We start from the raw sequence: 20,169 nt of genomic DNA, 5'->3' as shown, positions 1-20,169 counted from the left end.
TGGCTCTTTAAGTACTTACTTATGAAATTTAGTTAGCTTTTTAGAATTAATGGAGCTATTTCTTAGAAGCTATTTCTACTAATCTCCTGTTGGGTTTAACTGAAAGGGTTAACTGGAAGACTGTTACCTGACCTATCACCTCCTTCCAACATAGGATCAGATCAACTGGACTGTCTTATTCCAGCAAAGAAGAGACCTACTAGGATAAAGCTATGCTGGTGACAAGGGATCACACACAGACAGTTGGACAAAACTGTTCAACTAAGAGTGGATAGTATCAGATACCAAATGGCACCACTTGTGCTCACCCTTTCAAAAGTAACTAAAGCCAAGAGGCTGCAGGAAATAGTTCATAACATGATCACCATAACCTGATTACTATGTCTGTCTACAGTTCAACTGAACAGTGACTCACACTCTTGACTTTCTTTCATCTGCTACTTCCACAGATCCAGGAAAAACCCCAGATGTTCCACCAAGTTTGTTTCCTTGTTCCAACCTATAAAACTATAAGTGATATAGCTTAAGGACTAATTACTAAATTCTAAGGTAAAGATGAGGAGACAGGAATTATTTCAAACCATATGTCCCTTGATATCCTAAATATAACACAAGGCCAGATGTGTGTACTGTTTATTAACTTCTATGTTCATATTCCATCCAGACAATTTAGCCAACGTAGCTGAACTTAGATCAATGTAGACCAGCCTAATGACTCTGTTGTAATCTTCTAAGTCCCTTACTCTCAGGGTCCTCTGGATTCAAATGGTGGAAACCAACCCCCCTCCTCCCAGCCCTCCTATTCCCACTCCCGGGGTCTGCCCTGGGCCATGCAGGCCCTGTGCAGATACCTTCCTACCCCTTGGCTAAGTTTCTGCCCAATATCTGTGTTACTTAGGTAACAGGCAACTCTGGAAAGTCACTTCCCCTTCCTGTTAGGTCTCATTCTGGGCTGTCCAACCATAGGAGGGTCCTAGGCCACATCAGATCCAGTATAGCCACATCTCTCCCCCATCTGGCCACACCTCTTCCCGTCCCTAGCCTAGATAAGTCCTGGAACCAGGGTGGGTCTTTTGGCCAAGCCTCTCCAACAAGTACAGCATCTGGGGCAGCAGTTTGATAAATTGCCTTTCCTGCCTGAATACTACGTGGTGCTCTCTTCATCAGCTACCTAATGAAACCTACCTATTAAATATACCTTAAACCCTCCCCCAACCCCTCCAAAAAACCCCAGTGTTTTAGTATTGTTGTCTGGTTACAATTATCTGTGGCAATCTTAAGTCTGTGGCTGTTTTTACTGCTGCTTTGTGTCAGTCCCAACCAGTTCTGTATTTCTACAACATAGTTCCTCTTCTTTAAAAACTATAACTGATATGATCTCCAAAAGTTACTATCCCTCAATAAGAGCTCCAAGGATTATCCAGGTACTAGGATCTCAGCTATTCTTGTTGACCCAGGTCAAACCAAGGCAAAAATCCTGACCTTTGCCTATGGCCCACACTAATAGGAAGTAGTAAAAGACCTTGACTTCCCATTTTCTAAAAGATTTTAGAGTCTTAATCATTGAGGCCTCAAGGATAGGTAGCAGTAAGCTGTAAGCAATGGGAAATGCAAGGGAACCTAAAATGGACGATAAGATTACAAGTTCTCTGAAAGAAATCATTATAAACTTTTCAATTTATAAGAATAACTTATCGGGCCACCAGAATCATAAAATTTCTTAAGAGGTTTCTTTGAGTACTCCACCACCTAAGGATTAACCACAGGATTCATTCCAGACTGAAATGGGTCAACAAATAGTTCTTAACTTACCTACTCAGGCCAGTAAAACCATGCCTCAGAGGTCAAATGTAATTTAGTAAACCTCTTCCACCCTTGGGACAGTGACTTGCCCAGTACGCTGGACCAATAAGCTTCTGATATTTTTTTTCTGCAGTCACTTTGTAGCCATCTTGGAATCCAAGAAGGGGAGGACCACCTACCAGGTGTCAAGACCCTACTAGACTAATCCTGAAACAATGACTGTAAGACTTATCTGATGCCACCACTGATTCTACACGTGATTTGGGACTGTTAACTATGAATAACTTCTCACACCCTGCCCTATTCCTCCCTGTTTAAACTATAGGCAACATAATTTCTTTTTCTGCCACATTTTTTCCCAATAAATTTTCCTATCACTTAAAAACACATTTAAGCATGGCACTGGTGGCTCACACCTGTAATCCTAGTTACTCAGGAGACTGAGATCTGACAATCATGGTTCAAAGCCAGCCTGGGCAAGAAAGTCAGTGAGACTTATCTCCAATAAATCTCCAGAAAGCTGGAAGTGGTGCTAGAGCACTTGCCTTGAGCTGAAGAGTTCAAGGACAGCACCCTGACCCAAAGTTCAAGCTGCATGACTGACAACAAAACAAACAAACAAACAAACAACAAAAAACCATTCAATTAGGTATAATGAAACATTCCCTTATGTGAAAGAATCAAAGAGAATCTATAAAATGTCCATTTTCCTCTTTATGCCTCTTGTGCCCACCTTCTACCCTCCCAATATTACATTAAAATAGTTCACTTGCAGTCTAGAGAGTAAACAAGATGAATTCTTAACTCTTTAGCCTGATGATGCTATGACTGAACAATTTCTCATATACCAAAGATAGAATGTAGTAAGTGAAATGCATCCCTTATACTAAGCCCTTAACTGGCCCATTTCTCAAATGCTTAAAGCTAGTAATTCTATCTCCATATTAACTTGAGACTTAGTGAGTAAATGAAAAGGTAGAAGACAGTCTGCAGAAAAGCTATTTAACATACAGCTTAAGTATTTATTTGAAATTTTGGATCCAAAAATTGTCTTGGCAGAAGTGACATATTATACAGAAAGGAACATTGTGTAACATGGAAGAGGCATAAAAAAACACAGGGAGGATACAGAACAAGATGTTTTACGATAATGTCTGAACTTTCATGCTATTTGCCATATACAAAATCTGAGGCATTGCCTCATGAAAAAATTAACACTAAGATGGAAAAGAAGAATGGGATATTAAAAAAAAAACCTAAAAACTCTATAGAACTTGAAAGAAAAAAACAAACATTTAAAATAGGATTTATTTTCTCTTTAAAAACCTTGTATATTGTTTATATTCTATATTATCAGACCATTATTTTATAAATATTTTTAATATAAAAAAAGGAATGTTAGATTTGAACTTGGATGACTCTATGCCTCTTAGAATATAAAAAGTACTACAAAATGACTACTACTGCCAACCTAAGGGTTATTTCATTTTTCTTTTTTTTTTTTTGGGTCCGGTTGTGGGGCCTGAACTCTGGGCCTGGGCGCTGTCCCTCAGCTCTTCAGCTCAAGGCTAGCACTCTACCACTTGAGCCACAGCGCCACTTTCCGGCTTTTTTCTTTTTTGCTTATATGGTGCTGAGGAATCGAACCCAGGGCCTCAGGCTTACAAGACAAGCGCTCTACCACTGAGCCACCTTCCCAGCCCCGTTATTTCATTTTTCTATGAATTGCTGTGGCATCCTACAAACAGTGCAGAAGGTCTGTTCAGCAAAGCTATCCCTTCGTAAAAAAATATTTAAGCTAAAGACAAAAACAAAGAAAATTGAACAGCTGAAGACATCAAGTTATTTAAGTCTTCTCCCAGCCCCCCAGACACACTTACATGGGGGCTGTAAACAGCTAACTAAAATATCTTTGAGGCTCTCATATCCACACCCACAGACACAGAGTTATAACCACAGTAAAACCAGACTTAAGCTTCCTTCAGCAAGTATATGCTTGTGATAGTAAACTGGAGTAAATATAACAGTAATAAAATGCTTTTTAAAAAAATTGTACCTTTTTCTCCAACAAATGGTAAAGACCATGTGAAGACATCCATAAAATTGGGTAACCAGTAAGGATGTGGAGAACAGTTAAACTGTCGAATATTCATCACATTATTTTCATACTTTAATACAGCAGCTGGAAGATAAGTTGAATGTCAATGTAACAGTTTGTCATTAGCCTGGAAAGTATATAATACATAAAAGCAGAAAAACAGCTTATTAAAAGGGAAGGCGATAAAGGATAAGTAGAATCTGGGTTGGTAAAGGAGATAGCAACTAAAAATTTTTGCTGTAACAAATTTATTGTTGGCATAAAAGTTTTAGGTACAATAGTCAGATATTTGCACTAAAAATAAAATTTCAAAATGGTTGTTTTACTTTATAATTTAATAATGAACATGCATTTTTACTAAATCCAAAATTGTAGAAACTCAATTATTTGGGAAACACAGAATGACAATGAGCAATTTTCTAGGTTTTTTGTGTCAGCTGAAGAAATAAAGAGGATCTCTTTAGCTGCAGACAATAACCTGACAAAGACAGTCTGAATGATAATGAGGCAAGCAAAGAAGTCAAGAACCCTTATTTAAAACAATTATGTGGGGGCTGGGAAGGTGGCTCAGTGGTAGAGCGCTTGCCTTGCATGCCTGGGGCCCTGGGTTCGATTCCTCAGCACCACATACGCAAAAAGAAAGAAAAAAGCCGGAAGTGGTGCTATGGTTCAAGTGGTAGAGTGCTAGCCTTGAGCTGAAGAGCTGAGGGACAGCGCCAGGCCCAGAGTTCAGGCCCCACGACCAAACCGCCCCCTCCCCCCCAAAAAAAAGAAAAGAAAAAAAAAAGCAATTCTATTAGAATATCAGAAAAGAAAATATAACTATATAATCCAATTTTAAGTATTTTCCTAATGTTTCTTCCCCCCTTCACTCCCACTTCCAGTTCTGGGGCTTGAACTCAGGCTGGGAAGGTGGCTCAGTGGCAGAATGTTTGCCTCGCATGCATGAGGCCCTGGGCTCAATTCCTCAGCACCACATATCAGAAAAAGCCAGAAGTGGCTCTGTGGCTCAAGTGGAAGAGCACTAATCTTGATCTGAAGAGCTAAGGGATAACGCCCAGGACCAGAGTTCAAGCCCCAGGACTGATTAAAAAAAAAGAGAGAGAAAGAGAGAGGGAGAATGAAGGTGACATCTGGGGCTTGAACTTGGCCTGGGCACTGTCCCTGAGCTTCTTTTGTTCAAGGCTAACGATCTACCACTTGCGCCACAGTGTCACTTCTGGTCTTTTCTGTTTATGTAGTTCTAAGGAATTGAACCCAGGGCTTCATGCATGTTAGGCAAGCACTTTACCACTAAGCCAAATTCCCAGCCCTTAATGTTTCAAAATATTGATATAACTAATATCTTATACTAACCTACCCCGATTTTAGTCCCTGGTTATATTACTTTATTGGACATAATATTATAAAACTACATTCTAACAGAAACTACAGTATGTACTAGCTATGTATGAACAATTATTTAGCAATTTGCTTCTCATTAATAAAATGGAACTAAGATGTCCACCTTGCCTACTTCAGAAGTTTGGTTTAAGATCAGAGAATGTACTTTACATGAAACTATATAAACAAATAAAATGCTTTGTAAAATAGTAATTGTATGGTTACTTTTAGTCAGTTTAATCAAAAGTGCTTAAATATAGATATTAAACTTCAAGATTTGTAATTGTGGTTAATACAGAACCAAAAAAAAATCCTACTGCGGGCTGAGAAGGTGGCTCAGTGGTAGAGCGCTAGCCTTGAGCTGAAGAGCTGAGGGACAGTGCCCAGGCCCAGAGCTCAGACCCCACAACCGGACCCCCCACCAAAAAAAAAAATCCTACTGCATATTACTATTCACTAACTTAATAGATGTATTTTGTTTATCTTATGAAATGTATATGTAAACTAAAAAGATTTTAGGTTCACCTCAAAAATGGTCGATACCAGTATTTCAAGACCTTATTTAGAGGAGAAAAGAGACAGAAAAATCTAGAAAATTGCTTTATGGATAGGAATGAAACATTACAAATATGTCCATACTTGTAAACATTCAACTATATATAGATTTAGAATTACTGAGAGACATTTGGTTTTGACAAGACAGTTTCAGTGATGTTTCATTTTCAAAGATTAAAAAAACTTGATTCTTCAGCCTCCTGAGTTAATTAACAAAGGATAACTAGTAAGGTAGTAATTCAACTGGGCACTGAACACTAGTACATTTAATAGTGACAAAGGAAAGTCACAGTTGAGGAATTAAGAGCACTGGCAGAAAATTAAATGTAGTATTTGGATCTTGTTCTTAATAATGGAGTTAAAACTTAGATATATTTCTCTTTAAAAAGGAAGCCACATTTCATTAGCTATCTGTAATGTAAGTTCTTATAGAACATTCTATATCACTTGCTACTGTTGGATCTTAGGCAAATATTTTTACCTTTAACTACCATCCCGTCATCTAAAAAACCTGTTCTGCTCCTCTTTCAAACTTACATCATGTCCCACATTTAGCAATGACCTCATTCTCTTTCTAAATGTACTTTTTAAAGTCTTTAACGTTCTGTTCTTTTCCTCCTGGCTGACTCTGGAGCTATGAAATAGTCAACTGAATTCCAGACATGTCAAAATGGAATAGAAGCTGGCCTCCTTAATTTCCTCTGAAGATGTGAACTATGTAAACTCAATCTCATCTCCAATGTCCTGGGCACATACTTAACTAGACAAAGACTGTGTGGCATTATCTGTCAATAAGTTATACTCAAAATAAAATGAAATTTAATGTTTATACACAAATTAAATTTGGAGAAAAGGAGAGGAAATAGAAGACAGAGGAACAGAAAGTAAAGAAAATATATATGAGAAAAAGGAGAAAAGAAACAAAGATGAGAGAACCTAAAGGGAAATCAGAGTAGATTAATTACAGCTCAAATATAAATCTTCATGGGCAGTGATAAGACTGTGAGATAAAAGTAGAAAATATGAAAGAGAAGCTACATCAGTCAACATAAAATAAGCAACATAAAATAAACAAGTAGGTTTACAAGTAAAATAGTCAAAGCAGCAACAGCTATATATAATCAAGAAAACATTCTCTTGGTTATAAGGAGAAAGATGTAAGAAAGGGGAGCTTAAGAAAATCATGTTTGGTTTTGCTTAACTCAGAGCATTTTTGACAAAACAGCTTTCATGAGTGACAAGTTGTGGAATGGTTACATATGACTTAGTTTCACATTTTGGATTTTTTTTTTTTTGGTTGGTTGTGGGGCTTGAACTCTACGCCTGGGCCCTATCCTTGAGCTCAAGGCGAGTACTCTACCATTTGAGCCACAACACCACTTCCAGTTTTCTGGTGGTTAACTGGAGATAAGAGTCTCATGACTTTCTTGCCCGGGCTGGCTTTGAACCATGATCCTCAAATCTCAGCCTCCTGAGTAGCTAGGATTACAGGCGTGAGCCACTGGCGCCTAGCTACACCGTTTGGATTTTTATTTCTTGTTTTCTCCCCTCCCTTATATCTTGTAGGGTTTTTTGTTTGTTTTAAAGTAAGATTTGTATAGTTTCAAACAATGCCCTTTTTCTATTTTTTAAAGTAAATTAAAATGCTAAGTTGTTTAACATTTTTTTTTATCAACAACATCTTACCTTTATTATTGTAGACATCTAAGTAATTAGGTGCCGAAAAAATTGTTATTAATGAAGGGAACCCTGTAGTTTGACTTTTTCTGTACATTCTATAGCTGCAAAACAAATAGCTTAATATGCATCGTAAAGCATCAATCATGGTTACTAAGTTTGATTTGTATTAAAGGTGTTAATTTGGGTTAGGGAAACAGAATTCTTACCCTGCATCTTGAGCTTCATGAGCTCTAATAATCGATAACAAATTATTGTTTTGCAAAAATTCACACACTGCTGGATAGCTGTAGGGGGAAAAAAGAGTACATTAAGTAAAACAATGTGTTTTGATGTATGGAGCATATATCATTTTCAGATACCTAAAATATGATTCATCTTGGCTATTTTTCCTTACTTATAAAAATAAGAACATCCTCGAACTGTATTGTGACTAAAATGTTCTTGTGATTTTTCATTTCCAAAATCTTCAGAAGGATCGGACCATAACAAGTCACACATTGGTCCAAATGCAGGTGGCTCTTTGAATCTATCTAACTGTGAAAGAAAGAAAGAAAGAAAGACATGAATAGAAATCTCATCACCAAGTGAGGACAAAACATAAAAAAGAAAGTGGCATCAACTTTAAAGTCTATACTACATTATTCTGAATGATTAGAAACTGTTTCCTTAAAATCAGCATCATATTTTTTTTCTATTTGCTGGTACTGGGGTTTTGAACTCAGGGCTTTCAACTTGCTAGGTAGATACTCAACTGCTGAGCCATGCCTTCAACTCTTTTTTTGTGACAGGGTCTAGCTTCCTGCCTACACGTACCTTATCATCTGTCTATTTAAGCTTCCTGTTGTATAGCTCAGATAAAAGGCATGTTTGTACCTAGGCATGCCTACCTTCTTCCTTTAAGATATGAATCTCATCGACTGTTTTTGACTAGGCTGGTCCAGAACCCAATCTTTTTTATAGCTAGGATGACAGGTGCATACTACTGTGACTAGCTATCAACTGGAAAGGGGGTCAATGAACTTTCCTGCCCTGAATGGCCTCATGAGTCCTCCTGATCTCAGCTTCTCAAGTAGCTAGGATTATAGGCATGAGCACTTGGCACCTGATCAGCATATTAATTTTGACTGTTATCTAATCTTTCCACTGAAGATAAACTAACAAAATATAGTAAATAAAATTTAAAAATCAACAAAATATAGTAAATAAGAATCAACTCTGGAACTGAAATCTATACTCACTCTCCTAATATCATCCAGTGTATGTATTTCTGGTGAAAGTCCACCATGAACACAAAGAAATTGTTGATTTAAAAGTGCAGCAAGGGGCAGGCTATCAAAAGCTTCCATACAAGCTTCATAGACTCTTTCTGAATATTTAATTTTACCTAGAAAAAGAAAAAATTACACCATTTCAAAATTATATTACCACATGATCATTCTTAAAACATAAATGCTGATGATAACATTTTATTTCTTATTCCCTCTTTCCCTTCATAATTAATAATTCTCTTTTCTAATAATGAGTTTGAGGCAGTTATAATTTCAATTATAAAAGGTAAATCTAAGCCGGGCGCTGGTGGCTCACGCCTGTAATCCTAGCTACTCAGGAGGCTGAGATCTGAGGATCGCAGTTCAAAGCCAGCCTGGGCAGGAGAGACCGTGAGACTCCTATCTCCAATAAACCACCAGAAAACCGGAAGTGGCGCGCTGTAGCTCAAGTGGTAGAGCGCTCGGCTTGAGCTGAAGAGCTGAGGGACAGCGCCCAGGCCCAGAGTTCAAGCCCCACGACCGACCAAAAAAAAAAAAAAAGGTAAATCTTCTAAATTGACTATTAAAACCAAAACAAGAAAACTGGAAACAGAAAACACAAATTGAGTGGATGAAAGAATAACTAAAAAAGCAGCAAGAAGGAATTAATGGCATGAGGAAACTTTTCTGCAGCTTGAATAAGGTGGTAGGCAATGCTATTCATTTGTTAAAACTCACAGAATTGCCAGTGGTTCCTGTCTATAAATCCTACCTACTCAGGAAGCTGAGATCTGACAATTGCAATTCAAAGCCAAGCCCTAGGCAGGAAGTTCATAAGACTTTTATGTCTAACTAGTCATCAAAAAAGCCAGAAGTGGAGCTGTGGCTCAAGTGGTAGAGTGCTAGCCTTGACCAAAAAGCTCTGACCTCAAGCCCTGGGACACAAGGGCTTGAGGGGGTAGAGGTTGTGGGGGAAGGGGGAAAAAAAAACTTCATGCAACTCAATAGTACAATAAAGAATGAATTTTGCCAAATATACATCTATTAAAGGGAAACAAGCCTCTTTTCCCTATAAGTATCAACAAAAACAATGTTACCAGTAATTATGGAGATAAAATATTAGCTCTCTATAAATTTATTTTGGATATGCAATTTTTTTTTGTCAGTCCTGGGGCTTGAATTTGGAGAATGGGCGCTGTCTCTGAGCTCTTACACTCAAGGCTTGTGCTCTCTCTACCACTTTGAGCCACAGTTCCATTCTAGTTTCTTGGTGGTTAACTGAAGATGAGAGTTTCATAGATTTTCCTGCCTGGGTTGGCTTTGAACTGTGATCCTCAGATCTCAGCCTCTTGAGTAGCTAGGATTATAGACCTGAGCTACCAGTGCCTGGCTCCAAATAAATTTTGGATCATAAATAATTAAAAATAAATAGATCTATAATTAAGTATCTAAAAACAGTTTGACCCTTTACCATTGCAGGCCAAATAAGGCAAAATTATAACTATAGTTAAGGCTAAAAGTTTAAATTTGTTTTTATTCTAGTAAGTAAGTATTATTGCAGGAAGTCTATAACATCATAAAACAATTCCAGGTTCATCCATTTGAAGAAAATGAAAGAATCCTAGTTACTTAGGAGGCTAAGATCTGAGGAGGATCCCGGTGCACAATTAGGCTAGGCAGAAAAATCTTCAAGACTTTTATCTCCAATTAACCACCAAAAAGCTGGAAGCAGAGGTATGGCTCAAGTGGTAGAGCACCAGCAATGAGTAAAAAGGCCAAGAGAGAACATGAGACAGGAAGTTCAAGTTCCAGTATTGGCTTTAAAATAAAGGGCGGGGGGAGGAAAAAGAGAGGAGAGGAAAGGAAAGTGAAGGGGAAGGGAACAGGAATGGGAAAGGCAAGGAAAGGTAATAATACACATACATTTGAGGAGTTGAATAGTTCCTCTGACAAAAATGAATGCTTAAAATGAGCAATGAAGTAGAAAGCCAATACAGAAACACAAGAAAGAAAATAACTACCAAATCAAACCATCATTTAGTTTTAGGAGATAGGAACACACCTTTGTGTTCCATTATACGTTTAAATTTCTGATATTTTATTTTAGGTATGATTTTTGGTGCATGGTTTGTTAATTATGAGATCAATAGAGAGAGAAGAGAGAGGTTGCTTAGTTCCAATTTCCCCTCATTTATTTATCCTGCTTGTATTACATAGCTTACCCACAGAGTGTTGTGACTAAGAACCTAGGTACAGCAGGCACCAGTGGCTCTCACCTGTAATCCTAGCTACTCAGAAGGCTGAGATCTTAGGATCAAGGTTCAAAGTCAGCCCAGGCAGGAAAGTCATGAGACTCTTATCTCCAATTAACTACCAGAAAATTGAAGTGGCTCAAGTGGTAGAGCACTAGCCTTGAGCAACGCGCTCAGGGACAGCACCAAGGTCCAGAGTTCAAGCCCCACAACCAAAAAAAGGAAAAAAAAAGATCTCTGTCTGAGTCTATAGCCAAAGTCTATAGGGAAAGTGAACACTGGGAAGGAGATGATAATTAGTTCAGAATCTTTTAGTTAGTAACATTTAAATATAAGAAAATCTCAGGCTGGGAATGTGGCTTAGTGGTAGAGTGTTTGCCTAGCATGCATGAAGCCCTGGGTTTGATTCCTCAGTACCTCATAAACAGAAAAAGCCAAGCCGGGTGCCGGTAGCTCATTCCTGTAATCCTAGCTACTCAGGAGGCTGAGATCTGAGGATCACAGTTCAAAGCCAGCTCGGGCAGGAAAGTCCATGAGACTCTTATCTCCAATAAACTACTAAAAAACTGGAAGTGGCGCTGTGGCTCAAGTGGTAGAGTGCTCGCCTTGAGCTCAGGGACAGCGCCCAAGTCCAGAGTTCAAGCCCCACGACCGACAAAAAAAAAAAAAGCCAGAATTGGTTGGTGCTGTGTCTCAAGTGGTAGAGTGCTATCCCTGAGCAAAAGAAGTCCAGGGACAGTGCCTAGGCCCTGAGTTCAAGCCCCAGGACTGGCAAAAAATAATAAGAGAAGAAAATCTCTTATGTACATAGCAACCAGAGGCTGTAAACTGATGGTTTGTTGACAGATCTAATCTTTAGTACTGTGGGCTTAATAAAATTTAATGTGATCACTTTTAGAACAAGCATGTACTTTTTCTTTTTGTCAGCTGTGGGGCTTTAACTCGGCATCGGTGCTATCTCTGAGCTCTTTAGCTCAAGGTTAGTGCTCTACCACTTTGAGCCACAGTTCCACTTTGGGTTTTTGAGTGGTTAATTGGAGATAAGAGTCTCACAGGGACTTTTCTGCCTGGACTGGCTTAGAACCATGAATCTCAGATCTCAGCCTCCTGAGTAACTGAGATTACAAGCATGAGCCAACAGCGTCCAACTAAGCATGTACTTTCTACAGGTTTAATCTTATTCATTGAGGTTAGATACCACATCTTTGAAGTTACATGAGCCTGCTGTAACAGCAACTTTACAATTACCCAAGCTATTTTTGTTTTTCACTTTCCTAAGTTTCTAGAAATAGTCTTCATTAGACTGTTTTCAGTCTTAATAACTGTGAAATTGTAGTTGACCTGTTTCAGTGGGTTCTTTCCATGGATTTAGCCAATCTCAGATAAAAGTATGCAGAAAAAAATCACTTCTATACTAAACTTGTACAGATTTTACTTCCATTATTCCCTAAATAAAGCCGTACAATAATTATTCAGATAGTATTTATATCACATTAAGCATAATAGAGCTAGAGAAGTAGCTCAGCAGATCACCTGCCTAACAAATGCAGGACTGTGACTTCAAACCTCACTATGGTCCTGAGAATAAACATATAAAAATGAGGAATTGGAGGCATGGCTCAGGTAGTAAAGTACCAGCCAAAAGCGTCAGATACTGAGTTTTGAGTCCTAGTCTCGGACAAAAAATAAATAAATAAAATGAAGACTAGAAGTGACACATTCATATTAGCAAGGACATATACCATAGCTCCCCATACAAATACTTAGTGATTTACTGTTTTCTTATTATCTATCATATTAAGTATATGTGATAAGATATGATTTAAAATACATGATTTGTTGTTACATCTAAATATTATATGTATGCTATGCAGAAGATGGGCACAGATAGCTCATGCCTGTAATCCTACCTACTCAGGAGGCTGAGATCTGAGGATCACATTTCTGCTTAGGCAGGAAAGACTTTTATCTTCAATTAACAACAGAAAACCAGAAGTGGCATTGTGGCTCAAAGTGATAGAGCATTAGTTTTGAGCAAAAAAGCTCAGGGACACTCACACAACTCAGAAGGGGAAAAAAAAAGCAGATTTTGGTTATTTGAACAGGGTCCTAGAATCAATCTGTACAGATTGTCAGGTGCTGGTGGCTCACACCTGTAATCCTAGCTACTCAGGAGGCTGAGATCTGAGGATTGCAGTTCAAAGCCAGCCCCAGCAAGGAAAGTCCATAAGACTCTATCTCCAATTTACCAGAAAACCAGAAGTGGAGCTGTGGTTCAAGTGGTAGAGTGCTCGTCTTAAGCTGAAGAGCTCAAGGACAGTACCCAGGCCCAGAGTTCAAGCCCTACAACTGACAAAAAAAAAAGTACAGATACTAGGGGAGACTTCAGACATATTTTTAGAACCTACCACTAAGACTTTATATAGTCTGAATATAAATTTAACATGCGTAAGTTTAAAGTTTGAAAAAAGTTCAAACACTGCTCTGTATTAGTTGCTTATACATACATTATAATTGCTTCAATTATTTGAATAAAAAGAGATGAGCATAGGTTAAGAATGCCAATTAATGCCAGAACTGGTGGCTCACACCTGTAATCCTACCTACTCAGGAGGATGAGATCTGAGGATAGCAGTTCATCAAAGCCAGCCTGGGCAGGAAAAGTCCATGGAGTCTTATCTCCAGTTAACCACCAAAAAAGTAGAAGGGGAGCTGTGGCTCAAGTGGTAGAATGCTATCCTTAAGCTTAAAGAGCTTAGGGGCTCTGAGTTCAAGCCTCATGATTGACCAAAAACAAAAAAGACAATTCGTAAACAGCATGCTTGAAAAGACATGCAATGATGACAGGAAAAATAATTTATTGTGTCTTCACAGAAATGCCTCAAGACAGAGATTCAAAAATCTGCAAGGTTAGCTGGATACTGGTGGCTCATGCCTGTAATCCAAACTATTCACGAAGCTGTGATCTGAGGATTATAATTCAAAGCCAGCCAGGTTAGGAAAGTCTGTGAGACTCTAATCCCCAGAAAACCGGAAATGGCAAGGAGGCTCAGAGTGGTAGAGTGCTAGCCTTAAGCGCTTGAGGACATTCTTGAGCTATTTCACTCAAGGTTAGCACCCAGGCCCTGAGTTCAAGCTCCATGATTGACCAAAAAAAAAAAAAAAGCCTGCAGTCTAACAATTTTTTTCCTTTTGGCTTTTATTTTTTCCTATTACCAAAAATAATTTTAACAATAAAACTATTTATACCTCCATAAGCATATAAAATTATCATGTAACAATTAAAATTTAAATATGTTAAATAAATATTAATTAAATATACATACAATTCTACACTGCCCTTAAGTACATTTATAAAATATAAACTTAATAGGAAATACTAAATGAAAACTTTTGCATTAAATACCAATAAATATTAGAGAGTGGTAACAATCTTCTTCAAATATTTTAAATATGTGATTACAAAAATTGGTTTTTCTGTGTTGTCCTATAAACAACTTATCTATTAACTACCCATATCACTCCAAAAAAATACTAGAAAGAGAAAATATTTTTCCTGAAAGTACTCACATTCCTGCTTAAAGGTAAAATATTCAGTAAGGTGTCTGCATTCATGGTTGCCTCTCAGAAGAAATAATGTGCTTGGGTACAGAATCTTCAAGACCCATAAATATAAGACACACTGCAAAAGAAATGTTTAGAGTGAATACATCTTGTATTTTTGTTTAACTAAATTGTATGATCTTTGCTTCTTTCCTTTAACTACTACTACCCTTTATTATCTCCCTTTATCCCTTACTAAAATACAAGCTCCATGAAGTAACAGACTTTGTCATCTTATTCCTTCTGATTCTCCACTCCTAGGAAAGTACCTAGCAAAAAGGAGAAAAACATTAAATATTTGTTGAGCCAAAGACCCAAATAATCTATTTAATTACATCAGATTATACAGTATAAGATATATAAAATGGCTTCTTCTTTAGGAATATTAGAAAAACAGAAATAATGTCAAAAATAAAAGCTGGGCGCCAGTGGTTCATACCCGTAATACTACCAACTCAGGAGGCTGAGATCTGAGGATTACAGTTTGAAGCCAGCCTGGGTAAGAAAGATGAGCTCCTTATCGCCAATTAAATAACAAAAAAGCTAAAAATGGAGCTGTAGCTCAATTGGTAAAGTGCTGACCTTGAGCAAAAAAGCACCCAGGATCTGAGTTCAAGCACTAAGACTGGCACACACATACAAAAACATAGCAGTTAACATTTACTGAGTACTTGAAATGTGTCAAACACCACATAGGTAATTCTCATTTATTCCTCAAACAACATTCTAATGTATATCTTTTTTTTTCAAATAAGGAAACTGAAGCATTAAGTTACAGTAATCTGCCCCAAATAACACAATTTCAAAGTAAATGAAGACAGAATTCTGAAATTCTAATCTGGGGAGAGGTCAGTAATGGTGTTGGAACTAAGGACCTTGCACTTGGTCAGGCTGGTGCTCTACCTCTTGAGACATGTTCTTTTTGCTTTAGCTATTTTTCTAATAGGATCTTGCATAAATTTATGCCTAGTCCATCTTAGATCTCAATCCTCTTATTTACAATTCTCACTAAGGGATAAGAGGGTGTGGTGCATCCCACCACACTTAGCTTTTACTGGTTGACATTGTCTTCCACAATTTGCCCAGCCTAGTAATCCTTTAGATCCCCACCTCCATGGAGCTAGGATTACAGACACGAGCTACCATACCAAGTATATTCCTCTGAACTTCAGTATTATGCCACACTGTCTAATACAAAGGAAGGGCCAAATTTTATGTTTGTATTGATACCCACATTATATAAGATGGTGCTTATTATCTAAACTAACTCAAATTAAATGCAATTTTATAATAAAAATATTAATACAGGAAACAAATTTCTCTAAATAAACAATGTGAGAAAATTACTGAAAGACTAACATTTTACTTAATTGGTTAAAAACAAGGACTAGTTCATATGGGAATAATCACAAAAAGAAAAAAAAGTTGTTTAACAAGGTGAAATATACTATTCAAAGCTCCATTTTATTCACAAGAAAGTATGTAACAAAACCAAAGTAATATTTAAGAAAACTCAATGTGTTCCTGCTTATTTTGATTCCTTATTACTTCTTTTTGTTAGATAAAATCTATTCAATGAGTTTGCTAAAAACTACTGTTACACAAAGGCTTTATGTACCAATATGTATCCTCAGTTACCAACTAAAGTTCCTAAAATTGCTTTTTATAGTTTTTATCAAATGTCTCCAAATTTTTTGTTAGGACAGACCATTTTCTGATTTCTTTTTTCTTTGGCGGGGGTGGGGGTGGGGTGTGGGGGGGAGGTTAACTGTATTTTTTTTTGTCTTTTCTTTTTTGGTACTGGGGATCGAACCCAGGATGTTGCACTTGCTAGGCAAGAATTTGCCACTGAGCTACATCCCAGACCCATTTTTTGATTTCTTGAAACTGAAATTCAGAGAAAATAAGGGGCTGATAATGAAACTATAAATAGGAGGAAGAACCTAGAACAAACTAATTCCAAAAGGAAATAGGATAGACAAGAGTCCAAAACTCTCAACAACACAGGAAATCGTACCACATTTTAGAAAAGACATATATTGAAAATCCTAGAAAAGTAGTACAAACATTAATAACTGGTATGGAAATTCACCAGGTAAGGAAAGCTTTAATACCTATTAGCAAGAGTAATTAAAAGCACTGGTATTACTGGGTGCTGATGGCTCATGCCTCTAATCCTAGCTACTCAGGAGACAGATCTGAGGATTGCAGTTTGAAGCCAGCCCAGTAGGAAAGCCTGTGAGACTCCTATCTCCAATTAACCACCAGAAAACTAGAAGTGGCACTATGACTCAAACTAGTAGAGCACTAGCCTTGAGTGTAAAAATTCAGAAACAGTGCTCAGCCCCTGAGATGAAGCCCAATGACCAAAAAAAGAAAAAAATACTCTACTGGGGTTGGAGGCATGGCTCAGTTGACAAATTACCCAATGAGCAAAAATATCACGTACCAAACTTGAATACCAGTCTCAGATATAAATAAATAAATAAATAAATAGACTCCTCTACTGGTAAGTGATAATCAACATGTCCTTTTAACATTTCTTAAATTCTTAAAAACAAATTAATACTTTCAGAATATGCAAAGATGTCATATCTTTTTGGCTCTTAGCAGTGACATAGATGGGAGAATACAAGCATTAGGGCTTAAACAATGAAAGAATCATTGGCTTAAGTAATAAATAATAATAATACTAGCCAGGTGCTGGTGGCTCATGCCTGTAATCCTAGCTACTCAGGAAGCTGAGATCTAAAGATGGCGGTTCAAAGCCAGCCTGGGTAGGAAAGGCCATGAGACTTTTATCTACAATAAACCAATAGAAAACCGGAAGTGGCGCTGTGGCTCAAGTGGTAGAGTGGTACAGCGCCCAGGCCCAGAGTTCAAGCCCCATGAAAAAAAAAAAAAAAAAGAAGAAGAATGCTTTATTTAATCAAAAACAATTTACTCTTTTTTCACTTCCTTTACTCTCTTTGGGGCAAGAGGGATAAAATAGATATAGAAACAAATAACAATAGGTCCTTAAAAAAGTAATAAAATAAGAGGGCTATAAAGGCCTCCCAAGTCTGCCCAGAATTTCTATTTGAAAAACTGGCAATTATTATTATACAAAGTAATTTTTAAAAACATTAATTGAATGGTATAAAAGAAAAATAAATAATAACTTTTCCTTTAGAATATAGAGGTAGTAAAAGAATCCAACGCAAGTAAAAATTAATATGAATCATCTATGTTAATATATAACATTAAATCAAATAACAATATATGATTATTACCTCTATACTAAAATAACCTCTGTCCACATAATCACCAAGAAAAAGGTATCGTGTATTAGCAGGTGATCCTCCTACTTCAAAAAGTTTCATCAGATCAAAAAACTGGCCATGGATGTCACCACACACTGAAACAAGAATATTATTAGATATGAAAAACAATTTCTGAAATAACAAATATTACTTAAACTCTTTACTGTAAGAAACAGCATAAATGCTATCAAGAAATACCTAAGGAGGACTGGGAAGGTGGCTCAGTGGTACAGCGCTTGCCTTGCATGCATGAGGCCCTGGGTTCGATTCCTCAGCACCACATAAGCAAAAAGAAAAAAGCCGGAAGTGGCATTGTGGCTCAAGTGGTAGAGCTCTAGCCTTGAGCTGAAGAGCTGAGGGACAGCGCCCAGGCCCAGAGTTCAGGCCCCACGACCGGACCCAAAAAAAGAAATACCTAAGGAAGTAGTCTGAAAAGTCATGATAGAGATATAAGCAAGTATTCACATGCTCAAGATCTAGAACAATGATGTAACAGAAACAAGAAGATTGGTGGTCAGTGATAAACTTTTCATCCAAACTTACAAAGATCTTCATTATGAAGCCTAGGATGTGATTAAGTCATTGGATGAAAAAATTATATTGGTGGCAGTAAAGTCTCCATTCTAACTCAGTATTTCTATTGATCTTTAAATTATCACTTTAAATATTTGATATGACATGAAGGTATTTGCCTGTAAAAACTGAAAGCTAAGTGTTGAACCAAATTGAAGTATAAAAGCATATAAGATAAAGTTAGGGGCTGGGAAGGTGGCTCAATGGTAGAGCGCTTGCTTTGCATGCATTAGGCCCTGGGTTCGATTCCTCAGTACCACATAAGCAAAAAGAAAAAAGCCGGAAGTGGCACTGTGGCTCAAGTGGTAGAGCGCTAGCCTTCAGCTGAAGAGCTGAGGGACAGTGCCCAGGCCCAGAGTTCAGGCCCCATGACCGGACCCAAAAAAAAAAAAGATTAAGTTGGGATGATATTTATTCATTAAAACCAGGTAAAACTTTTTAAAAATTATAGAATGTAATTTGAAAAGTCAAGATAATATTAATTTGGTATATTAATGTGACTAAAAGAAAAAAATCTGTATCTCTAGACAATTAAATATTAGTAAAAAAAATGTAATTTTATAAGTTTACCTGTAATTGGAGCTTCTACTTCTATCATGGTTTTCTCTCTCCGAAGGATGGCAGCACCTTCATTAATAATTCTAAGTGCAATTTCTTCATCAACACGACCTTCCTTTACCAAGTGGTTCTTGAGGACATCAACCCTGGGTATCCCATCTATATCAAATACTTCCTCAGATGTCAAACGATGTGTTGGGGGGAAAGGAACAGCTATAATTGAAAAAAGTAATACAAAATAAGTCACTAACTGTATATAAACAATATTATCAATATTAAAATTAAAAATAGAAAATATTAACAATATATATTAAAAATTAATAATTGGATCTAGATAGATAAAAGTGAAAGTTGAAAAGCAGGGTTTTGGCTAGGCACAGATGGCTCACACCTGTAATCCTAGCTATTCAGGAGGCTAAGATGTGAGGATCACAGTTCAAAGCCAGACCAAGCAGGAAAGTCTGAGACTCATCTCCAATTAACTACCAGAAAACCAGAATGATCTAGAACGATGATTTAACAGCAACAACAGAATTGTGGTCAGTGATAAATTTTTCATCTAAACTAAGTTCTTTTTTTTTTGTTGGTCGTGGGGCTTGAACTCAGGACTTGGGTGCTGTCCCTGCGAGCGCTTTACCACAGCGCCACTTCCAGTTTTCTAGTGGTTTATTGGAGATAAAGAGTCTCACGGACTTTCCTGCCCGGGCTGGCTTTGAACCTCAATCCTCAGATCTCAGCCTCCTGAGTAGCTAGGATTACAGGCGTGAATCACCAGTGCAGGCTTAAACTTAATTCTTTATGAAGCCTAGGATGTGATTAAGTCTGTGGCTCTGTGGCTCAAAGAGCTAGCCTTGAGCAAAAGGACAGATCCAGTCCCTGAGTTCAAGCCCCACAACTGGTGACAAAAAAAAAAGCAAGAGGTTTTCATTTATAAGGTAGTTGTTTTTAGGGTTTTTTGGGTGCTTGACCTTTGGTCTTCACACTGTTGTGCTTAGTATTTTCTGCTCAAGGCTAGTACTCTACAACTTGAATCATACCTCTATTTCCAGCATTATGCCAGTTAAATGGAAATAAGAGTCTCTCAGATTTATCCACCCAAATGTTCCACAGATACT

At 37.4% G+C, this 20,169-nt stretch overlaps 1 protein-coding gene across 4 annotated transcripts in view; it reads right to left on the bottom strand.

Annotated features, from left to right (window-relative positions):
- Positions 1-20,169, bottom strand: part of Ppp3cb (protein phosphatase 3 catalytic subunit beta) — a 57,863-nt gene that overhangs the window by 24,884 nt on the left and 12,810 nt on the right. For all 4 annotated transcript variants that reach the window (XM_042690275.1, XM_042690277.1, XM_042690276.1 and 1 more), the window contains exons 2-9: positions 19,067-19,267; positions 17,894-18,018; positions 14,589-14,700; positions 8,758-8,903; positions 7,914-8,053; positions 7,726-7,803; positions 7,526-7,620; positions 3,860-3,985 (exon numbers count right to left, since the gene is read on the bottom strand). In XM_042690275.1, the coding sequence (XP_042546209.1) occupies positions 3,860-3,985; positions 7,526-7,620; positions 7,726-7,803; positions 7,914-8,053; positions 8,758-8,903; positions 14,589-14,700; positions 17,894-18,018; positions 19,067-19,267 (1,023 nt within the window). The remainder of the gene's footprint in view (positions 1-3,859; positions 3,986-7,525; positions 7,621-7,725; positions 7,804-7,913; positions 8,054-8,757; positions 8,904-14,588; positions 14,701-17,893; positions 18,019-19,066; positions 19,268-20,169) is intronic.

Source organism: Dipodomys spectabilis, unplaced genomic scaffold (genome assembly GCF_019054845.1).
Source record: "Dipodomys spectabilis isolate Male_0828 unplaced genomic scaffold, ASM1905484v1 ptg000136l, whole genome shotgun sequence".
NCBI classification, from domain to species: domain Eukaryota; kingdom Metazoa; phylum Chordata; class Mammalia; order Rodentia; family Heteromyidae; genus Dipodomys; species Dipodomys spectabilis.
This window is presented reverse-complemented; position numbering and strand designations above follow the sequence as displayed.